Source organism: Aquila chrysaetos, chromosome 5, assembly GCF_900496995.4.
Source record: "Aquila chrysaetos chrysaetos chromosome 5, bAquChr1.4, whole genome shotgun sequence".
Taxonomy (NCBI): domain Eukaryota; kingdom Metazoa; phylum Chordata; class Aves; order Accipitriformes; family Accipitridae; genus Aquila; species Aquila chrysaetos.
The window spans coordinates 35302028-35317026 of NC_044008.1; the positions used below are offsets into that span (position 1 = coordinate 35302028).

The window sequence follows — 14999 nt, forward strand, 5'->3', positions numbered from 1 at the left end:
CACTTAATTATAATCAAATACCCATATCAATGTCTGTCACCACATCAGCACATCTGGCAGCAATGAAGACAAATTAACAATCAGAGTCAGAAAATCTGGCAATATGATCAACTAAAGCACGCAAAATCCATTCTCTGCACTTAGACCACCAGTGACTAAGGATGGATTAACTTCCTGTCTCTAATACTGGCGCCTAAATTAAAGGGAAATTGCGTTGCAATCTGGGTACCAGGTTTCTGGCTACAAACAAAAACCCCTTAGCTCAGCTACAGCAGGCAGAGAAACCTTTGCTCTAGCTTTAGCCATGATGTCTGTGATGGCCTACTCCAACAGCTGCTTTTAGTTTAGTTTAAAAGAAGCTATTTGGCAACCATGTAAGTTTGTACCTTCAAAGTAGGCAGATTTAAAAAGCTCATGTCCTGTAATATTAACCATTTTGGAGTCTTACTGTTTTAATGCAGTGATGACGACAGGATTCACATTTTTTAAAAATAGTAGGCATCTGTACATAGAAAAACAAAATAGAGTGTTTTCACTTAGTTTTAATTACCATTTTATAGTAAGCAATCCTCTTTTCCCGACTTCGTATAGTTAAAGGCATTGGGTACATTACCATAAATTTAATCCAGCAAGAATTCACAATTGCTGAACTTGACTGAGCAACTGAATAAAGCACAGATCTCATCTATAACCACAAAAGGGCAGCCGAGTAAGGAACAGACGCATGAGTTCAACCAAAGAAAACATTATCTTGTACTTGGATTACCTTCTCATGTCGGGCATGGAAGGGGTTGCAGAAGCAAAAAAGAGGGAGAAAGGGTATGGGAAAGCAAAGACTGGGGCATGCACTGCATATTTGGCAAACACTTAGCACCAAGCCACTCAGAAAAGAGTGATGCTACCAGGCAGATATCCAGTGCCTTTTTTCTTCTTTTACTAAATAGCTTGACAGGGATTTGTGCATCTCTTGTGCATATCCTCCACCAAATGTATGTACGCTATTTGCACACAGGCATGGGCAGACTGTTGGCACTACAGCCCTGTGTGCATGAAGACTGAGAACGTGTGCACACACATCTGATAATGGGAATTCACAAAGTGGAAGATTTGCATACTTATTTTGGCACAAATAGCTTCAACCCACCCTACCAGTAGCTGTGGCAGGACCACACCCACTTCTAGAAGCTGAACATAGGATTTAACACAGTAAATCTAAAGATACAAGTCAAATAAAGGTGCAAACATGCAACGGAAAGCACCTACATATGCAACACTATCTACAGACATAATTCACACTTTTCATTCTTCATACACTAATGTGGGTCAGAGACCACATGGCAGCATATTTTATTAAAAGTAATGTGCAAATAAGATGCATGATACCTGCAAACAGCATGAAGTTTCCATTTGTAAAAAGGTACAAGTAACAGTACAAAATTAGAATGCTTACTACTCATTTCAATAAAATGGAAGTCTGACATAGAAATACATATGCTGTATTATTTACACCGTTAATTTACAAAAGATATTATTTGCATAAAACAAAGCTATAAAATAATTAGAAATATAGTATTTTTATAAGGAATGTTTTCCCTGTATAAAACGTAGAGCATTTTGGTAATTATGCTTTATTTGAATAAAAATGCATTTATTTGTTCTGAATTCATAGCATCACATGGTTTCTTTCTTCCCTTCTTCCTTTCCTTATTCCCTTTTTAAATAAAATTCCACACTGAGGTAGTAGTATGTCAAAGTATTTCTTTGGTTCCAGAAATCAATGGTAGGTCCAAAAGGAGCTATGTATCCAAATCACAGGATGGGAAAGTAGAAGTCCTAAAGTTTTCAAAGGACTGTTTGTAAGCATAAATGCTATTTTCTCCTCTAGAAACTGTCCTTTCCTTTCCATCTTCGTCTGCCTCTGCATCAAAGTCCAGCGAGGCATGAGGATTATTACGGGAGGTTTTTGGCTGGCAATTTGCTGGCTGTCTACAACTTGAAAGAGAGTCCAGCTGAGACCTCCATAAAGGCTTTCCAAATGTTCCTGAAAGACAATAACTGAGTAAGTACAGAAATACTGATGCTAACAGTTTTGTGTCTCACTAAGGACTGCATGTTAGAATGCAAGCCAAGGATGGACACAAGCAGAAGTTCATCAAAGTGAGGTTTTACTTAACTTTTACCCCTTAAAAGAAAACATCCGTGTGATCACAAGCATAAGGCAAGATTCTGCCACCTGAGACATTAAAAACATTTCCAAAGTAAATGTATGGCCACACACATATTCATCACTTTTGTTTTCAGGACTACTCCCATGCCCATTTTTCTTTGGGGAGGGTGGTGAGAGGGGAGGTGGGCACACAGACCCAACTGCAAACATATGACAAGACACTTTCGAATGCAAAAGTCACAACAGTCTCCCTGTTTTGTTCTTCAGTGAACTAATGGCACATGAAATCTGCCATGCAGTACAGCAAAAATTAAAAAAAGAAAAAACCCAACATGCATAAGGTTACACAACATCCTCCCACTGTGCAGTGTGAATGCTAAAACAATCTTTTTCTGGCTAGCATCTCCCATTAATAATAAAGGTCCCGCCAGCCAAATTCTCCATTCACACCTCTTCATCTCTTTGCCCTCAACTGGCTAGAACAGACGTAGCCCAAAGAGCATTTGGCATTTCACTTGAATCTTTATTAATAATTATCTTGGTTCACTAGCCAGAAGATAATTAGTGTGCCTGTCACTCTTCACCATTGGGAAGGTGTTAGCATCAACACCTCTGCAAGAAGGGCCTTCTCTTTTTTTCACTGAAGAAAGATACGGCTGTCGCAAGTCACAGTGTCTGTAAGTGACACGCAAAAGACTCATTTTCAGAGGACAATGTGCCACAGGCTGATTTTGAAGAACTGTTTTTATTAATAACACCACAATCATTAACAAATTTTGCACTCAAAAAGCCGTACTTCTAGTTTTGCTTAGTTGCTAGCAGCAGAGGTTTCAAGTAAAACTGTAATCTGAGAAGTTACTAAAAATGGATTTGGACAAGGTCCATATTTGCATCAATGATTTGCAGAGCAATTTTGCTCCTAACACAACATGAAAGGATGTTCCTCACAGTACCAAAGCTACAAAAGAATCCTGTATTAAAAAAAAAAAAAAAATCCAAGCTGTGAACTTTCTGGCTCACGCATCAACAGTGATGTTAACGCCAGCTGTCTTCTTCATTGTGATTATAGAGACAAAAGGGGGCTGAATTTGAAGACGATGCTGAAGAAGTGAATCCACCGCTAAAGACAGGAAATCTATCAAGACGTCTTCCACAGCCACCACCTCCAAGATCTAACCATAGGCTCTTTGAGTGAGGAGTGCTAATGATTATGAAGCATCCAAGGCAAGGTTGGGTGGTAGCTCAGAGACCTGATAGAAAAAAGTAGCTCTGCATAGATTTTTAGGGCTGAAAGGGGAATATGAGCCCTCGAGGCTGCATTAACTCCTGGGCAGACCCACATACAATAGAATTACTTTCTGCAGGAGACGTGGAAAGCCCTATCTGCACAGTCCCACCACAGCAATAGTGGCAGACAGCCAGGAGGCCGTGTGTAGTCCCAGAGCCTCTGCCAGATGTCATGGCATCTGCAACATTTTACAGTCCAAACATCTGGCTTTCGAAGGGGGAAAACTTCAGAGCTTGTACCTCCCTCCCCACCCCCTGAGAACAAAGACCCCAGTGATGCACATTCCCCCAGGTCCCCTCGCAGAGCCAGCAGACCCAGGCCTTGATCAACCATGCCGACACACCAGCCGGGAGACAACCCACAGTACCAGGGCTGCGCTGAGCGCTCAGCTATCACAGGGATGAAAGCAGTATGTGGGTTTATAGGCGTTTGAAACCAACCAACCAAACCAACACCCAAAATTTAGGGAGCTTCAAAGGTAAAGCAACGCTCTTCTCCTTCCTCCCACCTCTCCCTGCAATCTGGATTAAAATTGTAAACCCTGAATTAAGCTTCAGAACTCTTTTGCCATACACACCATGAGAAAAGAAGACAAAGGAGGGGTAGAGAGGGCATTTTGCCACAGTGCCTTACTTTGAAATAAAATGGTATTATGAGCACTTAAACGCTACTACAGAATTACCTATTGTAGGGGTGGGAAAGAAAAAGCTGAGAAATCAGTTTTGCTTAGTGTTGGAAGCAGGAAACGAGACAGCAAGAATACCAGAAGCTTGAATAAATGGTAAATTGTTCTGGCTCACTGTGTTATACAATATGTCCTCATACGCTGGAGTTCAAGTCTCCTCACCTGCCCTGAGCCCTCCTGGGGCCTTGCACACCTTTTGCCTGTCAGGCAAGACTTCTGGTATGCCTGAAGTTTGTTAAGATGTATTTAAGTATGTATCCTAACATTTATGGAAATCTGCCAGCTATATTAAGATAAAAGAGAAGTATCACACCACTGATGAGATTTTCATGTAAGTGTGAGCTATTAAGATCTCCTGGTAATCTAAATATGCTCACTACGCAGTTTCACTGCAATCACTTTTCTGTTCCTGAACTTCAGACATTTGGGACTTTGTACCTAATGGTCCTCAGAAGTCAGGTTTCCCAAGAAGCAGAAGAGGGCTCACAGTTACACCCAGAGGTGAACCACCTCACTGGACTACCACGTTTGACCTGAGGACTCCTTTGATGTATGTCAGTTCTGCTTCTGACCAAGCCCCAAGCTGCTCCCTTTGCAACACAGGATAGAGCCCATCTCCTGGCTAACTCCCGGTAGGATCCAGAGGGCACCCTGAGTTCTGGGGCATCCAACTGTCCTCATGCACTGCAGTGGAGAGAGAGTGAGCCTACATGTACAGTTCAGTTGTGTGAGCCTTAAAAAATAGATACTGCAGTACTGCAAGTTACTCAGGGATGAAGAAAACAAGACAAGAACACATGCAAAACATCAAGGACAACTCTCAAAACTGTCTTTCCTCAGCTACTTCCTGTCTCTCCTGTCCTTCTTTCTAAGGTATTTATATTCCACACACTGTATTATCTTACTAAATTCATGGACACACGCAAAAAGAAGCCCATGCAAAATTGCACAGAATTAGTTTTTTCACAACGCTAGCTATACGAGCACTTAAAACACTACTACAGAATTACCTACTGTCGGAGTGGGAAAGAAAAAGCTGAGAAATCAGGTTTGCTTAGTGTTGGAAGTAGGAAACGAGACAGCAAGAATACCAGCAGCTTGAATAAAAACCAATAGCTAGAACATACCCATGAAAGTGCTGTTACTGATAATAGATGAGGGTTCCAAACTTCTGTTTAAATCAAATGTGTCTGAGTTCAGACTTTTGCTTTTTAGTGCAGTTCCTTCATTTTGAGTATAAACGGAGTTAATCAATTTGCTACTTGCAGCCTGCATCCCAATAATGCCAACACACTGGTCAAAGGGATCTTCCAGTGGAGGTGAGTATTGATAGCATTCCTTTTTCTTTAAATATCCAGATTCGTAAGGGTCCAGGCATGCTGTTCTTTGGTCAGGGCTGCAACCTAAAGAAAATGAAAAATTGTTTTTATATAGATTCATCATAGCACAAGATCAGATTAGGACTGAAACGTTCACCCCCTCAACTTACTTGTACTGTATGCTTCAAAGGCCTCAGGGCCATATGTGTTTCCTTTTAAATACAAAGTCCCTGAAGTCCCCAGATAGTGGCATAGGAAAGGATCTGCAACACCCTCCAAGTCTGCTTCACTGCCGTTATCTAGATGGCAAATTCCTTAAAAATAAAACTGACGTGTCAGCATATGGTCTTTTCTTAAGCTTCAGCTTACAGTTTCTTGAGTAAGTTTTGTTCTTTTAAGAACCCTGTCTGTTTAACTAAATTTCATAGTGTATTTAGAGCTTGCTTAAGTTTAACCTAACCTTTTGATGAGAATTCTAACTCTAGCAAGTGTTCAATTAATTAGCTTGACAGAGACTTCATTATGCAGTCCCTGGATAACAGAACAAACCCAACCACAGGGTTCAGAACCAGGGACTATTCCTCTAAAGCACTGGAAGCCAGGCTCATGCTCTGTCACACAGCCCCCTTTTGGAGCACCGAGTGCTAACAAGAAAGTCCCAGGTGGAAGAATCTCAGGGAAGTCACTGGCTGCTCTAACAGCTATACTGACTTTCAGCTCAATGGTTCCTGAAAGCTGTGGACATGGTCTGTGGTTCTTGCTCCACAAAAAAGCTGCTCCTCTCGCTACCCTACAAATGCAGAACTCTCTCACCACTGCTCCATTCCCACCTGCCCCCATTCCTGCCTATATCTTGACCCCAAGCCCGTCCCAATAAGGTGCCTTTTCCTCCCTAACCCAGGTATGTTCTGGATTCTCAGGCGCCAGTATTGAGTACTGCAGCTTTTAACTTGCTGTCACCTTAAATCCTTTATTGACTCTGACCCTAATGACTTTTCTAACAGGAAAGTTTAATCAGTTATATTATACTAAAGTTACACTGGTATTACCACCCATGCCTACACTCCATTAAAAGCATCCTTTTCAAGCTATAACAGAGGAAGACATGCTGTTGTAATTCTTTTTGGACACTCTTGTTTTGGAAATGTGATCACCAGTTTAAATTTACCCTTGAAACTACAGAAACACTTCATCATTTAAGCGAGGCCATAACATCATTTGGATGAACAGAACCAAGTTTCTGTTACTATCTCGCTGAAGCAATCCCAAGCAATATATTTCACATCCCCTCTTAAACTTCAATGAAGATGTTTCTTTAGTGTTATTTCTATTAGTTAGAAAGACAATAGCCAACATGCAGCTACTCAAGCAACATGGAAAATCTGCTTAACATTTTACACCTACCATTACCGTCCCTCTGCTGCAAGAAATACCCTCCCACAGAAGATGTGAGGAACTGATGATGACTGCCGTTTTCAGATGAACCATATCCGTCCTGCCTTTCAGCCAGTGTCCCCTGGGATGACAGGTAACTTGGAATGTCAGCAGGCAAATTTGTTTCATCTGTGGGGAAGCAAAACACACAAAAAGCCATCAGCATACTTCAGAGTGCGTAGAAGCGTTTTTAAACCTGTCAGCAAAGTGCTGAAGGTAACAAGTAATTCACTCTTCTGACTGTGACTCAAAGCACACAAATGTTCCTACAATGAAGTCATTGCAAAGCAACCACAAGCATTCTTCTTCCTTTCCAAGGCAAACCTTCAGTTTACACACCTGTATTTGTGATGCTGCAATCTTCATTTCTCCTTCTGGTGTGGTAGATGATGACCACCCACACCAAGGAAGTGCCCACCACACAGCAAACCACAGCTATGATCACAATGCCAACTGTGGCCCATCCATCATCATCAAGTGATGGGGCAATGTTTTGAGGAGAATCACAGGTGGGAGTAGGAATTACATTAAGGCGGATGTTGCCTCGCTCCGTTCCAAGCGTATTAGACATTTCACAAGTGTATTTCCCAGCATCTTCTACATCTGTATCCACAATAATTAGTAACTGATTGCCTGCAGCAAAGAAATGCCTTTCCGTTACCACGAGAGGGCTGTCATCCTTAGTCCAGTTCAGTCGGGGCGGAGGGCTACCACCAGCAATACACTGCAAGACTGCAGTTTCACCTTTTGTTACAGTTCGATCCAGCAAAGGCCGCAAAAATGATGGTGTTTCTAAAAAGAAAGCATAAGCCTTATATTCTAAATGACCTTGCAAGAATGGCAACATGTCCCTTTCCTTCACAGCTCAAGAGGAAAAGCTAAATTAAATGCATCAGTAAGGTCTAATGAAGCTTACTCTCATTCTCAGAAAAAACACACTCAAGGAATTTGAACTTAGAGCCTACAGTTTACTTGTCAACTGATCAGACCTAGACACTTGATTACCTCGGAAGGTAAAAAGGCCAAATCATACAGGCTCAAGATTACAAAGAACTACATTAAAAATGGTTAACAAAACATCAGGAAATTAAAAGTTAAACAAAATCTCCTGCCTCTAAACAAAAATAACAGCCCGCCCCACAACCCTCCCCCATATCAGACATTGTGTACACACTGAGAAACATAACTAACTTTTATTATTTTGCATCATAATAGTGACTGTGAGCTGGAGTACATATTTCTAATCTATAACTATGTGTCAATACAAATTATTTCAGAATATTCTTATTTCTGTACAGCACTTTCATAACATTGCTATTTTTAATCAGCTGACAATTTAAAAGTGCTCAGCAATAGTTTTGGTCTTCAAGGAGATTATGCCATTAAGGATTCCCAATGTCTTACCTAGTACTGTTAACGTTGCGTTAGCTGAAATGCTTCCAGCAGTGTTTTGAGCTGTACAGCTATAAACGCCTGTATCCTCGATCTTTACGTCAACAATAAAGAATACGTCATCTTCAGGCATGACATGCATGCGCCTCTTGCGCGCTGCAGGAAAATCTGTTCCACCATCTTTCTGCCAAGCAATCTGTGGGACGGGATGCCCAACTGCAGCACATTCCAAACGTGCCATTGCCCCAGCACGAATGGTTAAATCCATGGGGATCTTTGTAAATGAAGGCAGCACTAAAGGAAAGTTAGTGATACCAAAATGAATAAATGAAACATATTTTTCCTATATTGCACAGCATTTTCTTAACACCCTCCTTGGGCCTAAAAATGCCAGAGAAGCACACAACCTAAATTTATCAGTAGCCAGCAAAGAAAAAGGGAGGGAGCTGTGGAGTATGTGAGACGGCCTAGACCAAAACCTCATTTCTGCTAACAGCCTCCTACGTGACCTTTCCATAGTACCTTGAAACAAGAGTATACTATTTACCTCCTGTGAAGAAAAGATTAATGTTTTTCCATCTTATTACATAGATTTTGTCAGAATTACTTCAAACTGGGTCTGTTATTTGTTTTTTTCCTATACTATGGTTCAGCACAATGGGGCCAGATGTAAAACTGAAGGGTGATCTTGGAAGTAGATATATTTTAAGAAATAATATCAGCTTACTAAGGGATCTTCTAAAAGAAAAGATTATGAGAATGGAAATAACTATGTTTACATATCTTGATTAAAATCATTCTACTGTAAGTCCACAAGCAAAAAGTAACATACTTACTGTTTACTGTAAGTTTGGCTTTGACAGAGTAGGATGAACCAAAATGATTTGAAATAACACACTGGTATTTCCCTTCATTACTGAATTCAACATTGCGCAGCCGAAGGATGGTAGTGTACTCCATCACTTCACCGCCCTGTGCCCGGAGGTGTGCATAATTCTCCATTTCAGCATCCTGCAGTAATTCATTGTCTTTCTTCCATGCAAAAGTCATTGGGGAATCACTGCTGCTGGCTGCCGAACATACAAAACTCAAATTGGAGCCTTTGATTGCTGACTGGGTTTCTGGCTGGACAGTGATCTGTGGTTTAGGAAAATCATCTGCACAGAAGGGAGAAAAAGTAACACAGAGGAAGAGAAGAGAAAAAAAAACCAAAAAAAACAAAAACAAAACAAGTATGTGAGGCCTGAGGACTCTTTTTAGAAAAAGTCTGTAAGCCTTGTTTTATAGGTTTGAAAGAAGAGTCAGATAAGTATTTATAAAATGGACACACAATACTTTCGTTTTAAATTTCATTTGCCTTAGGGCATTTAAAGATGCCGTATTTATGAGTTTAGTGTGCCAAGTCATCTCTTATTGAAGAGAAAGCACTTTTAAAGCAGATTGTATGTACCGTTTGTTCAACAGCAGCACTAAAGAGGAAAGAACTACCCCCTAACATCCGTAAGAACTACTCTGAATGTCAGTCATGAAGCCTACCCTTCATCTTTACAATACCTCAGGCTGCTGTGAGTTTTTCTTTATTGAAAGCATAGTTCTTCTGCCATCAGAAACTGCAAGTTAAAGTCACGGGTTTTCCCCATACCCACAAAAACCAATCACGCACAAAAGTCACTGTTCCAGTGATTTGTGGCTGTTTGGTCCACCTTACAAACGCAGCAGTGCTGAAGGTCCCTTAAGCAGGGCAGCACACAAGACTTTCAAGAGGTTAGTTTCTGGAGGTCCCTTTACTATTGGAAAGTTACCTTCGAAGTGCCATATTGTGAGTTTACAGAATTAGTTGCCTTCTGAACTATTTATTCTGTCAATTGTGTGTACATTGCACGTACAAAACGAGTGGGCAATTAAACGCTTGGTGTCCCAGAAGCAAAAGCCTTAGTGTATTCCCAACTTTCAAGACGTCTCCTACCTCCTGACAAAGACACAGGCCCAAACTTCACAGCGACTTCAGGAAAAGCTGTGGGCCCCAAACACTCCTTACTGCAGATCCTGCCTGCACTGCAGGGAGTCAGGTTTTACCTAGCCCCTTTGCCTGCTCACATCTCATTTCTTTGGGAACAACATACCAGGGTCAACGCGTTACTTCCTTGAGGAACCTCCACGCTGCGTGTTACAAAAGAAAATGAGAGGTGCAGATAGCCTGAACTTGAGCTGCCTGCAGAACACTTGCAAGTCTGGAGCTGCACTCCAGCGACAGGGCAACATGGATCCTCTGATCTGGGACCCTAAGCACGCGCCTTTAACAATCTCCCAGGCCGTTTGGTTTTCATGCTTCATACCCGTGCCTTAAGTCCTCCATGACAAACTATACCATTTGCAAATTGAGTTGATACTTTCACTGACCTCACACAGGGATAACTAAGTAAAGCACTGTAAATACTTAAACTAGCCTTGTGAAAGGACAGGAGAACATACTTCATTCTGTTTTAGCTGTACTATCAATGGAATAATAAAATATTTTAAAATCTTAATTATTTGGCAAGAAAAGGGGATGAAAAGGTCACTCAAATAAGCAGATACTGCAGAATACAGAAGAACACTCTAGGATAAGACTGGCAATGTGTTTTGTGAGAACGGAGTACTTTGAGAGTGTATTTGAATACATGCATCGCAGAAACGTGCACACACAAATACATAAACACATATACACACAGATGCATACACTCTCTCTGAGAAATATATTTCTCATTTTATAGAAGCCATTTGACTACTGTATGTAGAAGCCACTTGACTACTATGTAACAGAAAACAAGCTATTCATGACCTAGATGCTACTCTTTTAGCATCACTGTTAACTTGAAGTAATAAATACAGGTGAAAAAAGCATCTATTCTATTTTTCTTCCACAGTTATCTTTAGTACAGAAATGTCTCATGATTTGTTTCAGCTTGAAAGACATGATCTTAGGAAGCACAAATTACACAGGTTTGTTTTTTTTTTTTTTTTTTTTTTTTTTTTTTTGAGTTTCACAGTTATGGAACCCTTGCCTAACAAGTGCTTTCCTTTAACAAATTTAGGATGACTCCCTCCTAGCTCCTAGCTGTTTTCAAAAATGTAACTTGGCATGATGTGGAGGATTTATACACTTACATAAATTATACATAATAGATTATTTATTTTAATTTCAGACAGGACTTAGCACACTCCTCTTGAAAATTCTATGAAAGCAAAAGTGGCCATTGTAAACTTATAAGGCAAGGTATGTACACCCCAACGTCTAGTGATGGCACACATTAAAGATTTAATGAACAGTGAAACACTCGTTGACTGTATTAAGAGATTCTAGTTACTTCTACATGACAATTATTTTATGTGTTAAATGTAACAACTTACTCTTAATACATTTCTTTTTGCTAATATATCTTAAAGGGTTTGAAATTAATTAATTAAAAATGGCATTCAGCAGCTAAAAGAAAGATCACGATCCCCCGTGGTTTTAACAAATAAGACAGACATCTTTAAATCCCCCAATTTAACTTCTTGCCAGAATGAGCTTCTCATAAACAAGGATGTATACTTCACATATACTCCATTAGCTATTGAGTAACCTGTGATTTCCTGCACTATGTGAACTTCTCCTTTTCAGCAGTAGCTAGATTATGCACCATCTACTCATTTAACATTAATATAGTAAACATTTGACTGCTAATAGGAAGGGAGAAAACAACATTTTTGTACACTTTTATATTCTGTGCCTGCTTACCCACTGAAAAAAGGGCATGAAATCTCATGAAATGAGTGGCAACAGTAAAAATTAAGCAGTCATATTTGCTATGAGAGGAAAGTTATTGAGAAGACAAATATGGTTACTGTTTTGTCTCCAAAGCATATAAAGTTTGAATTTTCTTTTGTAAGAAAAATAAAATGTATACAACAAAAATACATGAAATCCAGTTAGCTTTTAATTTCCTGATACTTTCAAAGTTCACATTTAATGTATCAGAGTACTCACACATCTTTACTCTGAATGCTTAGCTTCACTTTGCTTTAAATAGCGAACATAACATAGGTGATAATCAGTGTTACTAAACACACATAGAGAAATTTCATTTTTAAGGCGGATGCTATCGCCTCAAATTTTCAAGTCAAAGTAAAAATATTTTACTAGTATTTACTATCTAGCATACTGAAATACAAAATATCAGTAGCATAACTGCGGTAACTGGATGTTTTAAAACACAGTTTACATACAGGCAATAATTTACATGGTCCAAATAATTTTTAAAGTAGACAACAAGCACACATAAAAAAGGTCAGAGCTGAGGCCAGTATGGCTATCTTACCTTCACATTTTCTCAGCTCTGGAATAACCTCAAGACTGATAAAGCATGAAAATAATTTACAAATCATCAAAACCAAAAATTGCATCCTCGGTTTGCCAAAATATGTCTCACTTAAAAGTGACAGTTATCTAAACAATATCCATCTTTTAAATCTAGAGGCATATACATTTACCATCACAAACTATTGAGCTTTCCCTTGCACGCTGTGCTATGTACTATGTTAGCAAGCTGTACATGAAATAAAACTCAGAAAACCACCACTCCCCATCCTGTACAAAGCCACAAGCTTTGAGCATCTACATCACAGTTGGGAACAGAGAAGGAAATGGTAACAAATATTAAATCCTCTCCATTTCGTTAGAGAAATCAAAACATAGCAAAGAAACCACAACAAAAATCAATACATTCAGCAAAATTTGTTCTATGGAATGAGGAATAGAGGCTATACTCACCACAGACAAATCCATCCAGGCTGACAGCAAAAATACTTCTCCCTTTTAGCAGCTGAGGATGGGCACAACTGGCATTTACAAAGCTCTGAAAGTTGTTCTCTGACATCCACTGTGGTAGCCATTTTAACTGGCAGTCACACAAGAGACTCGATGTGTTTAAATGCCTAAGAAAAAGCAATTACATTCAAAGCCTGTCTGCTTGATTTTTTCTGTTTGTAATACAGATCTATATGACCACATCAGTAACAAAACTAAATTTTTAGGCTAAATCCATATATCACAAAAAAAAGATAGCAATATTATTTAGCTCAGATGTGGTGACACCATTGTCATGACTCCTACATTCTACAAAGCAGACATGTTATCCTGAACTCCCAGCTTCTGCTATGAATAGGAGTACGGGCAGCCAGGCATGTTTGTAGTGTCTTGGGTACAAAACTACAGTCAGCAGTAGGACACACAGAACGGGCACGTAGGAGAACAGTCCAGAAGGGAGGCAATCTGGAAGCTAACATCAAAAAATTCTGAGACAATTTCATTCCCTCATTTCCATTTCAGTCAGAATTTATCTTGGGGAAGATATTTAAAAAGGGGAGTTGGGAGATGAAGAATAGTCAAGTGTTGAAATAACAAATGCAGAAATGGTTATCGGCTTATGTAACCTATGTGAATAGCTACATTCACAGAAGGGGAAAAAATAAGAAAGCAAAGCGATATTCTGTGAAGCATCTAGAATCAGGAGTTGAAGCAGGAAGAGTTCTCAGTTTTGGATGAAAACTCAGAATCACCCTTTAAAAAGTATTAAAAAAACGCAGTCAGTAATAAAATTTCTCTCTTCAAATCTTACCTGTTCTTGGAGGAAAAGCAAAAATAATTTATGGATCCAGGGAGAGAAATAGCTTCAAAGATAAATGAAGACATACGAATTCTTGATTTTTTTTTCTTGAAGAAAAGGAAGAGTGTCTCTGTGCTCTTTTTTCACACTAACACTGCATGGATAAAACCTAGGGATGCCTGCTCATCAGTTCACACTGAGATGAAACAGGTCATCTCTCACTGAAGTTCTAGGGGCATTCTTGCTATTCTTAGGAGGCAGAGAAAACACAGCATTTTTTGCTACCCTGATACAGTGGGTATCCGTCATATTATTTTCAGATTTACTCTCTAGGGGCTGCAGAATAAAATTACTAGATGGGAATTTATACTAAACAATCTTACTTCTGGGAAAGTACTTTCTACCATCTGTCTACATCTTCCTCAGATATAATGGGTGTCTACCAGGTGTTTCAAGAAAAGCACAGAAAAATACCCCCAACAAATCTTGAATAGTTATTTCATTGAAGTGTTCAGAGTCTGGTATCTTGTAGCATCTTACACCTCCTGGAACAGCATTAGCCAGTCATTCCATCACATTTGATCACTCTTCATAGGATCTGTATCAATCCCTAATTGTCAGCACTGTGCTCCCAAAGGTTCTCTTGTGCCAAAACTAGCAATTGCCCTGCAGATGGCTGAGTCAGTTCAGCAAACTAATCAAGCAACACAGCCAGATCCAACCCAAGGAAAAGGAAAGGCAGAAAACTCCTGGCTACGGGTAGAACCATGGCTGCTGCTTTCTAGAGCAGCTGCAGCTACACCAGGATATGCGTAACATCAAACTGAACTTTGAATGAACCAAATATTGTCCTGATACAAGAAAGAAATATTTTACAGTGTGAACAATCGTACACTGGAACAACCTCCCCAGGGATGTGGTGGAGTCTCCAGCACTGGAGGTTTTCAAGACACAACTGGAGAGGGTGCTAGATAATCTTGTCTAGGCTCCCTTTTCCACAAAAGGTTGAACCAGATGACCTTTTGAGGTCCCTCCCAACCTGAGCTGTTCTATGAAATACACAAGGCTCCTCATTACTTTCTCTATG

The 14999-nt window shown here is 39.8% G+C and overlaps 1 protein-coding gene across 2 annotated transcripts in view; it reads right to left on the reverse strand.

Annotated features, from left to right (window-relative positions):
- Window positions 1-545: 545 nt before the first annotated feature.
- Window positions 546-14999, reverse strand: part of LRIG3 (leucine rich repeats and immunoglobulin like domains 3) — a 44488-nt gene continuing 30034 nt past the window's right edge. Inside the window, exons 12-19 of one of the 2 annotated variants that reach the window (XM_030015823.2) lie at window positions 13078-13241; window positions 9122-9355; window positions 8298-8579; window positions 7233-7685; window positions 6864-7022; window positions 5630-5773; window positions 5268-5543; window positions 546-2041 (exon numbers count right to left, since the gene is read on the reverse strand). In XM_030015823.2, coding sequence (XP_029871683.1) covers window positions 1797-2041; window positions 5268-5543; window positions 5630-5773; window positions 6864-7022; window positions 7233-7685; window positions 8298-8579; window positions 9122-9355; window positions 13078-13241 — 1957 coding nt within the window. In that variant the 3' untranslated portion in view covers window positions 546-1796. Of the gene's footprint in view, window positions 2042-5267; window positions 5544-5629; window positions 5774-6863; window positions 7023-7232; window positions 7686-8297; window positions 8580-9121; window positions 9443-13077; window positions 13242-14999 lie in introns of both variants that reach the window. The other variant, XM_030015822.2, reaches the window with a different exon arrangement.